Consider the following 16,229-nt stretch of genomic DNA (forward strand, 5'->3'; position numbering starts at 1 on the left):
AGGAATAACTATTGATACAGGCTACAATGTGAATGAACCTCAAAGACATTATACTAAGTGAAAAATGCCAGATAAAAATGCCACCTGTTGCATGGCTCCATTTCTATGAAATATCCAGAATAGGTAAATGCACAGACATAAAACAGACTGGTTTATGCCAGAGGCTGGAGTGAAGGGAGAATGAAGAGTTCCTGTTCAATGGAGTTTTACTTGGGGATAAATAATTTAGAACTAGGTAGAGGTGGTGGTCGTACAACTCGGTGAATGTACTAAATGTCACTGAACTGTTCACTTTAGAATGGTTATTTTTATGTTCTGTAAATTTCATCTCAACAACAACAAAAAAAGAGTGGGGGAGGGAAACAGCGGTAAACTGAAGAGCCACACCCCTTCCAGAGGGGGCAGCTACTGCTTATCTCCAGCCAGGCTGCAAGCAGAAATGCAAGCCCAATGTTACCAGTCGTCAACTTTTCAAGATAAGCCAGAAATCCAAATTTGTATGCGAACACTCTCAATTTTTATATATTGATAACCAACTCAAATCCTTAGAAATCTCCCTGGGGCCCAAACAAAATACACCTAAAAGCCAAATCAGCTCAAAGACACAAGTTTCAAGCTCTGCCCTGTACAACAGGGAGCCATTGGATGTTCCTGCACTAAAAAATGGGATGATATAAGCAAAGCTTTAGGAAGCCCAAGGTATCCTCTGTAGGCCCCCGTGATGTGCCAGGCGCTGAATCAGGCACTTCACACATGCCACCTGATGAGCCTCATGAGTGCTCAGCAAGGGGAGTCAGAGGATGGAAGGGTCAGAGTGGCTAAGCAACGTGCCCAGACTGAACACACTCGGTAAAGGCATAACCCAAATTCATGTCCAGATCCATCTGGACCTGCCAGCTCCACATCTCACATGCAAGTCTCAGACCTCGCAAGGCCTGAGTAACTCTCATTGACTTTTTCCCTCAAAAGCCTTCCTCCACCCCAGCCAGTCTCCCCATGCTCCACTCACTCTCATGCTCAGGACAAAAGCCCAGGTCACCACTGATTTCTTTATTCCCCACACCCAATCCACTTGCACATCTACTGCCAAATGATACCCCACAGCTGAGCACGCCGCAGCAGCCCCGCCTCCATGCCTCTCTGCGCCCCTCACTGCCACCTCACCAGGCTCCCAGCCTCCATACCAGCGCCTCCCTAACCAGCTCCCCATATGACAGCCACATGGCCTTTCTGAAAGATAACTCTGATGACATCGACCCCCAGCTTAAAACCCTCCAACAACTAACTCCACACTCATGCTGAGGTGCAAGGGAGTCAGAAATATAATCAAGGAACTAAAACAAATATGCCATTTCTGTTTGGTAACAGGGTCACCAGCTCATCCCCACCCCAGCACATACCGTCCTGGACGCAGTTGTGGCACCATCCGAGACTGGGGGACTTCCTGGCCCGACCCCCAAACACGTGTCCTGACACTCCCCACACCCATCCCTACACTGTCACCCTTAGCTGCCCTACAGAAAGGAGGGTAACACAGCCCAGAGGGGGCAGAAAGGAAAGGACCCAGTGCGCAGCAGCAGGCAGGCGTGTGGGTGAGGGAGAGCCAGCAGGCCCAGCCTGGGCAATCAGTCTGGGCCCAGGGTCACCAGAAGGGCCTGCACAGCTGACATGGGACCCACGGGCCTCCGGGGACAAGCTGGCTGAGCAAGACAGGACTGTGAGGACTCCAGGCCAGCTGAGAACGTCATGCATGCCACTCCCAAGTGTCACAGTAACTGCTCTGAGGCTCTGTGACAGGACGCAGAGTCCCACCCTGAGGCCATCCCAGCCACCACAGCACAAAGGGCACAGGGGCTGGACCCACAGGGCTCCAAGGGTCTGCAGCCAGGCCAGCTGCAGAGTCCCTCCCTCCTTGCCCTTGACCCCCACCTGCAGCTGGCTGTGGGGCCCCTCAGGCTCTGGCACGGTGCCAAGAAGCCTTGCAGAGGGGCACAGAGGTGAGTTCTGCCCAGTCCTAGGCCAGGACCCCCATCTCTGACCCGCAGGCCAGGGTGGAAAGGCACTGGTGCCCAACTCTGTCCCGTGGCCTCCGTCACACCCCTCCACGCAGTCCCTCTGTCCCTGATCTCTGTTTCTCCTTCCCAAATGATAGGCATCCGTCCACAGCCTGGGGACACTCACCAAAAGGTTCTTTAAGAAATCCATCATCTTCCACCAGGGCCCCGGGAGTTGGGGGGCCTGGCCTGGCTGCCTGAGCACCCCTGAGCTGTGGCTGCCGCCACCCCAGCTACTGCTGCTGACGCTGGACAACTTCCTTAAGATCAAACAAGGAACTGCAGGATTTGGGTGTCCGCCCAGAGCTGTTATTCCACATTGACTAGCCCTGACCTTTGACCCCTCCTCCGCCAGTGTCATTTCTCTGGGGAACCCAGGGCTGGAGAAGCCGCCACATGTCATATGTCCTAAGGGCAAGGGGTCCCTCCCAGGGGAGAGGCACCATGTAGGCACCAGTTAAAGAGGAGACCATTCAGCATACAGGAAAGTCAGCATGCAGGAGGCATTCCTGCAGGCCATCCAAATCCTGAATGAGTTCTCTACACTGCTGGCCTGCAATGTGGGATAGAAGGCAGGACTGGGCACGAGACGCCAGTGACAGGGCAAGGCCTGAAGAAGACCGGTGTCTGACACGGTGTGGGACCCAAGGCAGGCCACACGTGCTTGCGTCTCAATTTTCCCACCTGTGAAGTGGAAAGCCCTAGTGTAAAGAGAATAAAAACAAAGTATAAGAAAGAAAGCAGGTGTCTGCATCTTTGAAGGCATTCACACGGACCTCACAGAGCCAGAAACATCCTACTCAGGGGTTTGAAGAAATAGCTCAAAGAGTAAGAAGGGGTTTCTCTGCAGGAGGGGCTTGCAGGTTAGGGGCAGAAGTGTAGTGAATAGTCTGGGTTGTGGGTTTGTTTGTTTTTTAATCATTGGATGCATTACTTTGGTTTAAAAAATTGTTTTTAATGTACTTCAAAAAAGAGAACCGTTCTCATGCCCTGTGGCTATCCCACAAGAAAATTAAAAATAAATAAAGCAAATGGCCTGGGGAGAAACACTGCATCTATGGCTCAGAGACAAGAGGCGCCCCAGCACTGTGTGGTTAACAAGAGCGTGAGTGTGGAGAGCAAGGAGCCTGCCCCTGGAGCACAGCCCGGGGCTCACCTGAGTCTCAGAGTCTCTGTCCAACACTAATAAACACATCGCATTTAATATCCATCCATGACCCTTGGTCCCATTCCAGCTCTGGGAAGAAAACAATGTCCCTGGCTCAGGAGGAATGAATTTTTAAAGCCCTCAAAAAAGGGTAGCGTGGTGTTGTAGAAATAGCCCCAGACTTAGTGCGGGGCAGACAAGGTTTTAACCCCCAGCTCTGCTGCTTACAAGCTACGTGAGCTAACTACTCAGCCTCTGAGCCTTAGTTTCCCTATCTGTAAAATGGAGAGATCAGACCCACTTTGCAAGGTAGCTGCAGAACAGAATGTGGTGTCTACAATACATCCAGTGGAGGGGGAGGCACAAATACCTTCCCTAAATGGCAACTATGATGATGGTCGTTGCTTCCTCTCAGTGCCAGCTCCTCAGGCCCTGGCCCCCAAGACAGTGGGAAAAGCACCCCACCAACTGCCGAACCCCACCCAGCAGGCCCATCTCATTTCTGCTTTCTCTCCTCAGGCCAGCCCACCGCCAGGCAAATAGCTCATCTCGTCTCTCCAGCCCAGCCCCATCCCGGTCCTGCTCAAGTTCCAGAAACCCCAACAGTATCCATGGGAGAACAGAGAGGCCAGGAGATGTCCCCAGGTACTGTGAAGGGCACCGCTCTATGAAGGTCAGAGAAGCCTTGGCATGGGTCCATCCCTGAGGGTTTGAAATGACTCAGGAGGTCAGAATGGGTGGGGGAGGAGGGGGCAGAGTTCTAGGATGTGAACTGGGTCACCTCACACATTTGGAGGAGCCACGTGCTAGAGGGAACCCTGCCTGCAGAGAATTCTCGCATTGTCCCTTCCTACTTAAGATTGTGATAAAAAAAGACCATGTGAGAAGGGATGTGGTCAAGCTCACTGGCCTCCCCGCCCTTAGGGGTAGTCAGGGGCCTGACTGTGCTGTCCCAGACGGGTCCTCCTCTCCTTCCCCTGGGGAAAGGGACCCAGGGGAAGGCTCCTGTGTCCTCAATATCCTCCCTGTTCCCTCCCCAACCTGCTTCTCACTCATCTGCATCTCTGCTCAGGGCCAATGAGTCATTTACCAGAGCCCCCACCCCACCCTGCCATGCCCACTCCCACAGCCTGGTTCCCCAGGACATGCCCCTTATGCAGAATACTTCTGCAACCCCCTTAGCCACAGCACCCCAGAGCCCAGGAAGCCGGGGTCCGAGCCCCTACCTCTCTGTGTAAGGATGCATTCAGAAACAGTGAGGAAGGAAAGAGACAGTGAGCTAACTTACTGATCCCCTCCAGGTCCAGCAAGGACTTGGGGCCAGGGACCCAGAGAAGATCAGTCCCAGGCCCTCTCCTCCTACCCACTCTCCTGCATTTGTTGGATTCAGAACTTAGCTTGGAAACCACCTCCTCACAAAGCCTTCCTGGCCTCCGCACCTCCCCGAGATGGTATTCCCATAGCATCCTGCACATGCCCTATTGAATCACTTACCTCCAGTATTGTAATTTCTTGTTTGTTTCCCCCACATCACCTGTAGCCTCAGCACCTGGCACATAAGTGCTCAATTATCACTTGCCAAATAGATAACTGAGTAAGGGAACTTCCATCTAGCAACTAAGACAATCAGAGAAGTAAATAACTACAAGCAAATGAAAGAGGAGCAGTAATGGGGCTAAGCCTGCATTGACTCCTGGGGGAATGGTCTACGGCTGTGCTGCATTTCACAGAAAAAGCCAAGAGATACAAGAAAATGAAGTCCTGCATCTAAGGATATATAGTGGTAAGTCAACACCCATTCCTACCACCACCCATTTAACCCTTATGATAATCCAGCTGGGGAAGACATGAGAAATGAAGCTCAGAGAGGCTGACTGAACTACTTAAGGTCACACAGCCTGTTGGCAGCAGCACTAGGTGTTCTGGGCGAAGGAGGGGATGAGGCAGAAATAACAGAGATCAAGAAGGAGAGTGGGAAAGGGTAGGGAGAAAAGGCAACTGTGTTAGACTCAGAGGGTAGGAAGGAGAATCCTAGGTCTCCAGGCCAGGACAGTGAGCCCCAGAAACAACCAAACACAGAAGGAACAAGGGCCAGGGGGACAAGCATCCATCCTGGGGGCCAAGCTGCCTGCTGACCACTGAGACATGGGGAGGGGAGGTTAAGGTCTGAGCAAATTTCCACTCCACCAAATGAGCCTCCTGTGCCTCTGAATGAGACCTCTCTTCCTTCTACACGGGAAAAAAACATTAAAAATAATAATAATTTGATCATAAAGTATCCTGCCTTCAGCAAGTCCACCAGGATCAGCAGGATTTCCTTCTCTGCCTGTAATCTTTTACCAGCAGCTGTGGTCCAGTAAGAAGAACCCCAGACTCGGAGTCAGACAAACCAGCACCCAAGCCCCAGCCCGGCCGCTGGCCAGTTGTGGGCCTTGGGCCCCCTTTGCTTCATTTGTAAAAGTGGAACAATGAGCCCCATCTTCCTGGGTGCTTCTGAAGATGAAAGCAGATGACAAATGTGAATGCGCCTAGCACAAGGACAGCGACTGGTCAACATACATCTGCCTACTCTAAAGCTGTTGGATTTATAGAACTTATTTCGGGATGGGAGCAGCTGACATTTACTGAGCCTCTCACTGAATGAGCCAGGCCCTTGGGTTAAGTACTGTACATCCAAGCTCTTATCTAATCCTCACGACCACCTATGAGGCAGTCACCATCATTATCCCCACTCTACAGTTGTGGGAACTGAGGCCGAGAGGCTGTTCCCTCCAACCTAAACTGAAATTAGATCAGAAAGTCTGCATGAGCGATGCAAATACAGTCACCCTCCAGCATCCAACGGGTTGAACCACCACCCTGACTGCACCTGGGTTGTTTGGTGTTTAGATCAGCTGGTTGATACCCAAGAAGCAGGATGCTCATGAGCGTCCAAATCCTACCCGTCCTTCCTAAAGCGTTTCTGAAATCCCTCAGCCAGAATTCCCATAGCACTTGACGTGATTTGGGTACATATCATATGCTATTTCATCTCAGTGTCTAGGACTGTCTAATCTTTCCTTTCAACTAAAAACTCCTGGCAGGCAGAAGCTATGTCTACACACACCAGAGTTGTACACACAATGGATTTCATCAACCCTAAAACTGTAAGGCACACATTATTTTAGGTACCACTCACAAAGCACAAACACCCTCAATTATGAACTATGGCCCACTATTGCTAACGAGACACAGTCTGATTTCAGAAATGTTAAATGAGAGGAGGAAAAATGTTATCTCAGATGTGATGAAATACAGTAGTAGAGACTCAGTAATTATTTGTACTCAGTAATTATTTCTTGGGGTAGTAGAGAGAATGCTGAACTTTAAATCACATGCCTGAAATTTGTCTTACCAGCTGGCTAAGGAGAGTGCTACATTTATCTAAGACTTGATTTTCTCATCTAAAGAGTGGGAGAAAAAACTCTTCACTACCATGGTGGTTGTTAGAACCAGAAGAGTCCAAGAAAGTGCTTATAAACTGTAAAACACCACCACAACTAAAGTATAAATAGGATGAAGATGAACAGTACGCGACAGACACCATCGCTGGTCATGAGTGAGGCCAGGAGACCCCTGGGTGTCTGCAAGGATCCCTGTAAAAGCATGGCTGCCGTAGGGCAATCCAGCCCCCTTTTCTAGGAAACAACTCGGGTTCCTGCTTCCAACTGGTCTGTACCTTGGATCAAGGGCATGACACTCGTTCCCAGCCAGCACTGGTTAAGGAATCGTGGCGTCTACACAGTGGAGTGCGTGTCTCCAAGCCAGGCTTTGGGATGCCAGTTGGTAGAGCTTCTGGATCTGATCCAGTCTGTGGCCTGAAACTTCCAGTCTTCCCAACAAAGTTTGGCCCAGCTTCAGGTCTGAGCCTCACAGTGGGGGACTGGAAAAATAGTTCTGTAAATCTCATCAGGCTATTGGAAATAAACCTTGTGAACTAGAAGGTTAGGCAACAGCCTAAACAAAGGCTTGCAGGCAGGACAGGGTGGAGGGGCTCAGTCTGGCTTTGGTGTCCCAGTGGCCATACTTTTGGCCCAGGCAAGAAGCCCAGGTCCCCATGTTTGAGCCTCTCCCAAGGAATAGGAAATAGAGCAACCTGAGGCTTCGGCAGTGCAGAGGACAGTGTTGGCCTCCCAGAAAATCTCTGCTTCCCTCCAAGCCTTCTTGTCCCTGAAATGCAGTGTCGTGTGCTCCTAAGTGGCTCTGGTGGGTGGGTGTCTGGTGGAGTATCAGCGGAATGGCTCCCTGCCTGCATCTCTCCATGGTGGCCTCTGTTCCCAAAGCTCCTGCGTAAACCAGGGTGCCTTCCAACGTATCCACCCTCTCACATTACACTTCCTGCCCCTCCACCTTCTCTCTTCCCCTCCCACCTGCCCACTCTCCTGCTGCATGTTTTAAAGTGGACACCGCAGCCACGCTGCCCAGAGCACCTGGACTCTGGGTTTGCAGCCAAGGGCAGCAGACCCTTGTTTAGCCTCCTCCCCAATCCTGGCTTTGACTTGCGCCTGGGAGAAGAAGAGGCTGAAGAAGTTTCTTCTGGGTTTGACATTCAGAGAGAACCAGTCACAGACCAGACATGGACCTGAGCCGCCTCCCGGGCAGACCCTGTTTCCCTTCCTGTACCTCAGAAGCTTAGCCTCTGAGCCACCGGGCTGATGCAGGAGTGTCACCGCCCTCCTAGCAGAGTCTAGCTTCATCCCAGGGACCCCGGAACACACCCAGCTACCACTGGACAGGTGTTTTTATCCTGCTGGCCACTTGGCTGTGACCAAGCTCAGTTCATTCATCTCCAAAATACTCATACTATTCTCACAACCCAGCTCACTCTAAGGGCTGGATGAACAAGACGGAGCGAGTGCCGGGACTCGACCCCATACCATTTCTGAAGTAGGAGACACACATGCCAAGACAAACACCACAAACCAGCAAACCTTCTCAATGAGCCCCCATGTCCACACTCACTCAGGGTATGTAAGGGCTGCTCTCCCTTCCCCTCCACTGGGGCTGAGCTGCCACCCCACAGAGACCACCAGGTGCCCTATCACCAGCAGCAGGCTGGTGACCGCTGGGCACCCGACTGCTCCTAGCACCCTCCTGCCTAGGAGATGCTCCCAGCTGCACACCTCTGCTCTAAGGCCAAGAAGAAAACCAGTGCTCCCCTCCCACCATGCCCACATCAGCACTGTTAGAGGCAGAAGCAATCTTTAGAGATTATCTATACCAGAATTTCAGTTATCTGGGGCTCTACCTGGTCACATACCCCTCCACTCAGGGCAACAGACTGCTGGATTCAGCTGGAGCCAGTCCCTTGCCTAGCACGTAGCAGACTCTCATCAGATGTACTAGACTGAGAACTGAATGGATCAATACATGCTTCTGTGCAGCTAGGCTTGGCCGAACAAAGGATGATACCAGAAAAGAAGTCATGGGGAACTGGTAACTTCGCTGGCTCACGCTCCCAACACACCAGAGAGAGACTGAGTCATCCCGCCTCAGCACCGGCTGCCCCCCTAAGACCCCAACCCTCCCCTCCCCAGAGGGAGACAGCAGGATTAGGCTGAGGGGATCCCGTCTCCCCACTTGCTGGGAGTTGCATTTCAAGCTAACCTGCAGAAGGGGAGGGGCATCTGCAAATTGCCTGTTCTTTCCTTCCCCATCTTCCAGTTAATGATTACCTAAATAAATGCTTCGGTCCCAGAGCGATTCTAACAGTCAATCCAACAGCCTAATTATACATATACAACCGCATGGGGACTCAGACGCTGAACAGCTCTCTCTCCCATAAACCGTATGTCAAATAACACAATTGCCCCACCCCCTTTTGCCAGCTGGGGCTGATGAATGGGGTACGGGGCAAATGCAGGCCTTCCCAAGATTTGGGGTAAGGCCACTGGGCTGTCCTGGCTGGTGAAGCATTCGGCTGCAGAGTCCTGTAGCACCCACCCCCAAAACAGACACCCAAAACACAGGGAGGACACAACAGAGAGCGACCCAAACCTGCTTGCTCACTCCCGCACACAATAACACTCACTTATGCAAATGCACATGCCTAGATCTCAGGGACGTTTACGGGCCCCCAGGGCCAGGACCCCTCGCCTGCTGCACACACCCTCCTGCTATAATCAGTCATAATCCGCTGCTGTTTCCAAGGTGCCAGCCCAATGGTCCCTGCCTCAAAAGCAGACCACAAAGAAGGTGCTCCACGTGAAGGAGGACAAAGTTAGAGCCCTCGGCTTTTTTCTCACAATTCAACTCCTTTTCCACCAACAGAGATCTGGGCATCCAGTGTTTGAAGCAGGGCTGGCGTCTGGCTTGGAAGTTGGTGCCACCTTCCAGACCTGGCACTGAAGCTGCAGTCCCGGTGGGGCTGAAACAGCACCCAAGCCCACTGTGCTGGGAACACAAGACCCTGCAGCACCCCTCAGCAGAGGCCTCCGGGGCACCTGAATGGTGAGGCAGGCAGTGGACATAGTAGGCCCCAATTCCTGCCAACCCTGTCCCCCGGGGCCAGCCCAGCTTAGCAGGCAGCTAGTGGGATTGTCACTGCTCCCCATTCCCCCCCAGCTCCAGCCCCAGGGTCCCATCTGGTGTTGATGGTGTCAGCCACAAGGGGGCCTGGTGAGCCATTGGAAGGTCCAGACCCGCAGCTGGGGCTCCAAATCTCTCCCTGTGATGTGGATGGATGAGGAGGCAGGGGACAGCAAAGCAGACCTATTTAAACAGAGCTCTGGCCTTCTACAGTCCCAGACACACCTCTAGCATCTTTCCAGCCCCCAAAGGGCAGGTGATAAGCCCAAGCCCCAAAGCACAGCCCGGTTTTCATTAAATTAGGGGTTCCTTTGGCCACATGACTGTCCAGAGGAAAGGGTGGACTGGAGCCCTGGGACTGACTGTTCTGAATGGGCCACCAGGAAGTAAAATCGTGCCCCTGTGCTCCCAGTCCTGAGGACAGGACATGTCTACTGGAGAAGGAAGGGACATTCATGACTTTGGCTGAACCTAACAAGACCTGGGCTGGGCACTCACCCTTCTGACCATCCTCTCCTACAACAACCAGGCAGCCTGGATCTGTCCTGCCCTGGGAAGCAGTGTGCCAGGATTATGAAAGAAGCCCACTGCCTTCCCAGGATGGGGTCCCAGCCACCAGGAGGATAGCCTGGCCATGTACACGGGAGACCCCACCTCCAGCTGCAGTGGATGGAGTCAAGGTCTTCCTGTGCATGGCCACTCCGGTCAGCTCTGAGGAATACTGCACACCTTAAGTGACCGTTTTCCTGCCTCCATCAGCTGATCAAATCCAGCCCCATATTTCCCCTGAAACTGCTCTTTCCAAGGTCACCAATGACCTCCATGTTGCCAAATCCAGGAAACACCTCTGCCTTCGTCTGCATCTCAGTGCCGCTGGCCCCTGGCAGCATTCCCCCTGGCCTTCCTCGACAGCCGCTCTCCTGGTCTCATTTGGCCCTCCCCTCGGGCCCCTCCTCCTCTGGGGAGACCCCCAAGGCTCGGCCCGGCCCTCCTCTCGCTGGCTCTGCTGTCCTCCCAAGCTACCCGTCCAACACCCTGGACTTAATGCCATCTCCATTTTGACTCCCCCACATGAGTATCTCCAACCTTGGCCTCTCCTTAGATCTCCAATTACCATCTCCAAATGCATATTTGATTTTTTCCACTTCGCTGTCTCATGATTATCTCAAACTCGGCATGTCCAAAACAGAGCCCCTGATCTTCCTCCCCGAACCTTCCCTGGCTTCTCCATCTCAGAAAACTGGGACCAAAACTCACCCATTGCTTGCATCCCATCTACGATGACTACACACCTAGATTCCTCCCTTTCCCTCACCTCGCACGCCTGATCCATCAGTACCTCCTATTGTCTCGACTGCTATGTAACTCAAAGCCATCCATTTCTCTCCATCTCCACTGCCAACCCCCACCCCAGGTGCAAGCTCCCTCCACTTTCGCCCAGACTAGAGCAACAGCCACCCATTTGGTCTCTCTCCTTCCACTTCTGCTGATCTATAATCCATTCTCCACTCGGCAGCCAGATATAAACCACATCATTCTGCTGAGCAAGATCCAGGTCCTCCCCAAGGCCAGCGGCCAGGCACGCTCTGCCTCTCTGCAAACTCCCCTCGTTCCAGGACTCCTTCCTGTTCCTCAATGGTGCAGACTCTTCCGGCCCTGGTGTCTTTGCACTTGTTATTTCTGGAGTCCAGGACACTGCTGGCTCTTCACACGACCATTCTCCCCGTCCTTCAGGGCTCAGCCTAAATGTGACCTCCTCCAGAGGTCTTCCTTGAGTTCCTAGTCCTCCCTCCCACAGACATCAATATTCTTTAATAGCTCCCTTGAAAGGAAGCTCACCCAGCACCATGTTCGTCTTTCTTTCAGAGCACCGATCAGGAGCTACACTTGTCTAACTACTTTCTTACGTCCCTCACCGGCAGCTGAGCTCCAAGAGGGCAGGAGCGTCTGCATGTTCACTGCCGCATCTCCAGGCCCTAAAGCAATCCCTAATTCATGGCACACATTCAATAAATATTTGCAAAGTAAGGGATTTCACCAGCACTTCCATGTGTAAGGTGTTCTTGTGGAGGTGAGCAAGCAATACAAACTCCTGCTAGAAGAGTTGAGGGAAGGCTTCATGGGGGAGGTGGCACCCAAGCTGTGCCTATGAGGAAGCAGATTTAGGAAGGAGGGAAGCTATGGAGTAGGGAGAGAGGAAGAACCTGGGGAGTGGAAGAGGGGAACGCATGAAGCGTAGGCAGGGAAAATAGCCTCCCTGGCTCTACTGCTGTCAAACGATCCCAGCCGGGAATGACCTTACTAGGACACCACCCTATGGTCTCCACCAAGTACCAGTTATCATGATGCCCCAAGCAGCTATTTGCACACTGCTAGCTAAGAGGAGGCCGGTCTACTTTCTCACCCCACACAAGGGGAGTGGATCTGTCCACCGCCCCCGTTTCCCCACAGCTGCTAGGAACCCTGATCCCCCTTGGGTGGCACAGGCTGCCTGGGAACAAGCCAGGTGATGCTCAACATCCCAATACCGTCTTTGAAATTCAACCTACTTAACAAGTTTCGCTTTAGCAGGACTGAGGCTAGCCTAGAAAGGGCCTCTGTGTGAATTTTAAAAAAGAGCACCCTTCCAGGGGAGCCAATTAGAAAAAGTCATCCTTCCCTCTGGGCACATCCAGTCCCTCACAGGGACACCCAGCTGGCCAGTAGATTGTGGATTTCAGCCCCAACTCATCTCCTGTGCTGGGTGCCTGGGGCAGTGCACGCCTTCCATAGGGGCCCACCCCCACCACAGCGCTCTCTTTGCAGTCCCAGGTAGAATCTGGATTGGTCCCCCAGAGCCCCAGGCTGGGCCAGGCTGAAGCCAGGGGCTTGGATTGGATAAGACCACTCTTGCCCTTGAAACCCCATCCCGTTAAGAAGTCCAGGCCAACTCAAAGTCTCTCAAGAGTCTTGCCCAGGTGACCAGGGTGATAAGTCTTCATGCGGCTGAGGCTGTAACTCACCCCCACCCCCACCCCCACACCAACTGATGGCCAGTTCCCAGAAGAGACCATCTGGATGTTGGTGCAGAACCCCCCCCAACGCATGTATCAGGGAGAATTAGAGATTATCAGTGGGCTGGAAGGCCCTGCTGGGGTGTTTGCCTGCCTAGTGATACTGAATTTTAAACATGTGTTCCTGTTTACTCTCCCTGCCAGAGCTTTGCCGGCTGCCCCGTAGCCAAGCAACGCTATCTGACCTGGGGGACAAGGAGCTGGACTTTCAGTGCCAGGCAGGTCACCTGGGGAGGGTTATCTAAGCACAGCCAATCTCAGCATAATGCAGTGCCTCCCTCCCCTCCTACACTTTCCCTCCCTCGCCCCCAAATAATGCTGGACCCACAGGCTCTCCCCAACACAGGCCACTCTAACAGGAAGGAGCACAGAGTGGTCCCGGGGATAAAAGTGGTGGCACTGAATGGGTCAGAAGCAAATCACTGGGATTAGGTATCATTATCAACCTGGTAGGCTGCTTTGCTGCGGCCCTGCTGACCAGACAGAGCCAGCAGGCTAGAATTGCAGCAGGGAAGATTCAGGTTAGATGGGAGGAAGATTGAAGACAGGCTTGGCAACTCCTCCTTTCAAGAAAAGACTGGATATCTCCAAATCAGAGCTGGGGGAAGCTCACGTATGTCATTTTTTTTTCCCCTCAGTGAGGGGTCGTCTTTCCTCTTAGAAGAGGATCAGCAAGTTGTTGTTTGAAGGTAACAAAATTAAAGTCACATCTCAGCACGAGACTGACAATGTGAGTGTTACGTGGCCTTCTTTTCTCTGCAGAAAAGCTTAGGGACATACAAGATGCCATATACAGCGTGCTTCAAATACCATGGTCAAGGGCAGGGCATTTGAAATCACATGACCAGTCATGAGCTCACAAAGCAATTAAATCAGGCAGGCAGAGAATCAGCCACAGAACCAAGGGAGACCTACCATGTGCTAGGCCTTTAGAGTTTCCTTAGGAAGTGGGTAAAAATCCCCCATTTTCCAAAAAAGAAACCCAGCTCTAGCAAAGTCCAGTCTCTCCACTGAACCATGAAGCTGGCATGACCTTGTCATAAGCTGAATAATGTCCCCCTCCAAAAGATGCTCTTGTCCTAATCCTCAGAACTTGTGAATATGTGAGGTTATATGGTAGCAAAGGCGAATGAAGGATGCAGATGGAATTAAGGTTGCTAATCAGATGATTCTGTGATGTGAAGAGGATCCTGGATTATAGAGTTATGCACAATTTAATCAAGAGCCCTTGTAATCAGAAGAAAGCAGAAGAGAAAGAACCAATGGCAATATGAGAAAAACCTGGCCCAACATTGCTACCTTTCAAGACAGAGGAATGGGGCCAAGGAATGCAGGTGGACTTCTAGAAGCTGGAAAAGACAATGAAATGGATTTTCCCCTAGAGCATCCAGAAGGAATGTGGCCTTGTCAACACCTTGATTTTAGCCCAGAATGACCCATTTCAGACTTTTTACCTCCAGAACTATAAGACGGTAAGTCTGTGTTTGTAGCCATTTGTTTCAGCAGCCGTAAGAAACAAATACAGACTTCTGGACAGGCACAGTCCAATAAGACCTTGTGGAAAGGGAGGCACTCTGGCACTCTAGCACCATGCCTCTGACCAGGTAACCTTTCCCAGCTCCTCGAAACTGAAATACTGTGTGGCACATATTCCCAGGCTGGGGTGAACTTCACTTTGATATTTGGACAACTGCCTCGAAGCTCTCTGCTGATATTCAGGAAACCAGGACTGGATTCCTGAGCTCCTCAGGGCCTGAGATTCATGCTGCAGGGAGAAAGGCTGCCCAAGCAGGTGGGAGAAGAGCCGCCATGCAAACAGGACGTGGGGCACCGCCTGTCCACGACTCGAGCTGGTCTGGTGACCTGGGAGGCCTGGGCTTCCCGGCTCCCACCTCGGCTGCCAGCACGAACCTCACAGCTCTGGGTCTCCAACTCAGTCTTCCTCTAGGGCGACAAGGCCCGGCCCTAACACTTACCAGACCCTCCCGGCTTTGACGGCCCACCTTCCTGCTCCTCAGATGTGACTGTGGCTCCGGACCTACTTCCTGCTTCACTGTTCTTGTGTTTGAGAGACACACTCTGGGGCCCCCTGACCCCAGGATCCATCTTCTCATGGCGAAGGGACCCGGAGAGAGTCATCCAAGGATCTCCAGCCTTTCTGAGCCTATGCAGGTACCAGGCCACCCTTTCCTCCACACCCACACAGACCACTGGGCCCCTTGGTGGAAGCCTTGTCTCATCCTGGGTCACTCTCAGAGGGTGACTTCTGGGGCTTTCACATCCTCGCAGCCATCATACCCTCAAAGACTAGAGGTCCTATCTTCCTAGTTCAGCAAAAGGTCACCAAGCATGAGGAGACAGAGATAAAAACCACAGCTCCTCCCTCCCATCTCCCATGGCCTGGCTCTGCCGACCAGGAACGACTACCTGAAAGGGACACTCAGATACTGTCCTGAACTCCATCTGGACATTCACAGGGCTGGGGGGAGGCCAGGGAATCCATAAAGGGATCCAGCTGGATGCTGAGAGTCATCCTGACCCCTTACAGCCCCTCTGGGATGGGTGCAATTCTGGTCTCCTCGGAGCAGAGGCCACCCACTGGGACCAGCCCCTGGAAAGGAAGAGTTCTAGAAACAGCAGCAGACATCTGGCAGAAGTCTTAAACACAAGCGCCTTTGGGAGGCAGGGAGGATAAGAGCAAAATAGGAGCTAGAGAGAGCACATCCCTCCCAACAGCACTGAAGGAGTGTTTCAACATTATGCTGGTCAAACAAGGCTAACTGAGGGTGCCGGGGCCCAAGCCCACCAGCTCACACTCCTCGATGAAGCAAACCCACCTGGTCTTTCCTTCCTCCACCCTCCCCTCGTCACTTGCCCCTCCCCACCTCCCATTTCCTTTTTGCCCCTTCCAATCCTGGACATCCTCTTTTCCCTTCCACAGCTGAAGATGCCACTGGCCATCCCCCCGCCCCACTTTTGGCTTCCAATTTAAAGCCAACCAGCCATCATATTAGCATCTGACTTTTCAGAAACTTCTCGGTCCTGCTGCCAAATCAAATCAGCTCAGCCGTGTCATTTGCTAACAAACCCAATTCACTCCGGCAATGGGCTCAGCTTGATTTCCACATATAACTGAGCTGGGGCTCCAGAACGCTCCCTCCAAGGAGCTGAAGATGCAGACCCGGCTGGCCCAGCCTCCATTAAGGGCACAGCAGTTCCCCTCAAAAGGAGCATGTCATGCCCCTGAGGGGCCCAGTGCACAGACTGCAACACCTCGCCTCCCAAATCAGCTGGCTCTCGTATTTCAAAGCAGGGAGCCAACTGCTATGTTTAAGGTTGAAATAATTCAGGGAAAAAATTAATGTCTCCCCCTCAAAGGTCTGTTGTTGTTTTTGTTATTTTTTTTCC

At 52.4% G+C, this 16,229-nt stretch overlaps 1 protein-coding gene across 9 annotated transcripts in view; it reads right to left on the minus strand.

Moving 5' to 3' along the window:
* The window catches only part of RAP1GAP2 (RAP1 GTPase activating protein 2), a 210,913-nt gene that overhangs the window by 73,001 nt on the left and 121,683 nt on the right, over nt 1-16,229 (minus strand). The window contains exon 1 of one of the 9 annotated variants that reach the window (XM_036906116.2): nt 2,182-2,328. The exons of the other annotated variants lie outside the window; for them this stretch is intronic. Coding sequence (XP_036762011.1) covers nt 2,182-2,208 — 27 coding nt within the window. The 5' untranslated portion in view covers nt 2,209-2,328. Of the gene's footprint in view, nt 1-2,181; nt 2,329-16,229 lie in introns of those variants that run through there. 9 annotated transcript variants of the gene reach the window in all.

The sequence above is a fragment of the Manis pentadactyla genome, chromosome 4 (assembly GCF_030020395.1).
Source record: "Manis pentadactyla isolate mManPen7 chromosome 4, mManPen7.hap1, whole genome shotgun sequence".
Classification (NCBI taxonomy): Eukaryota; Metazoa; Chordata; class Mammalia; order Pholidota; family Manidae; genus Manis; species Manis pentadactyla.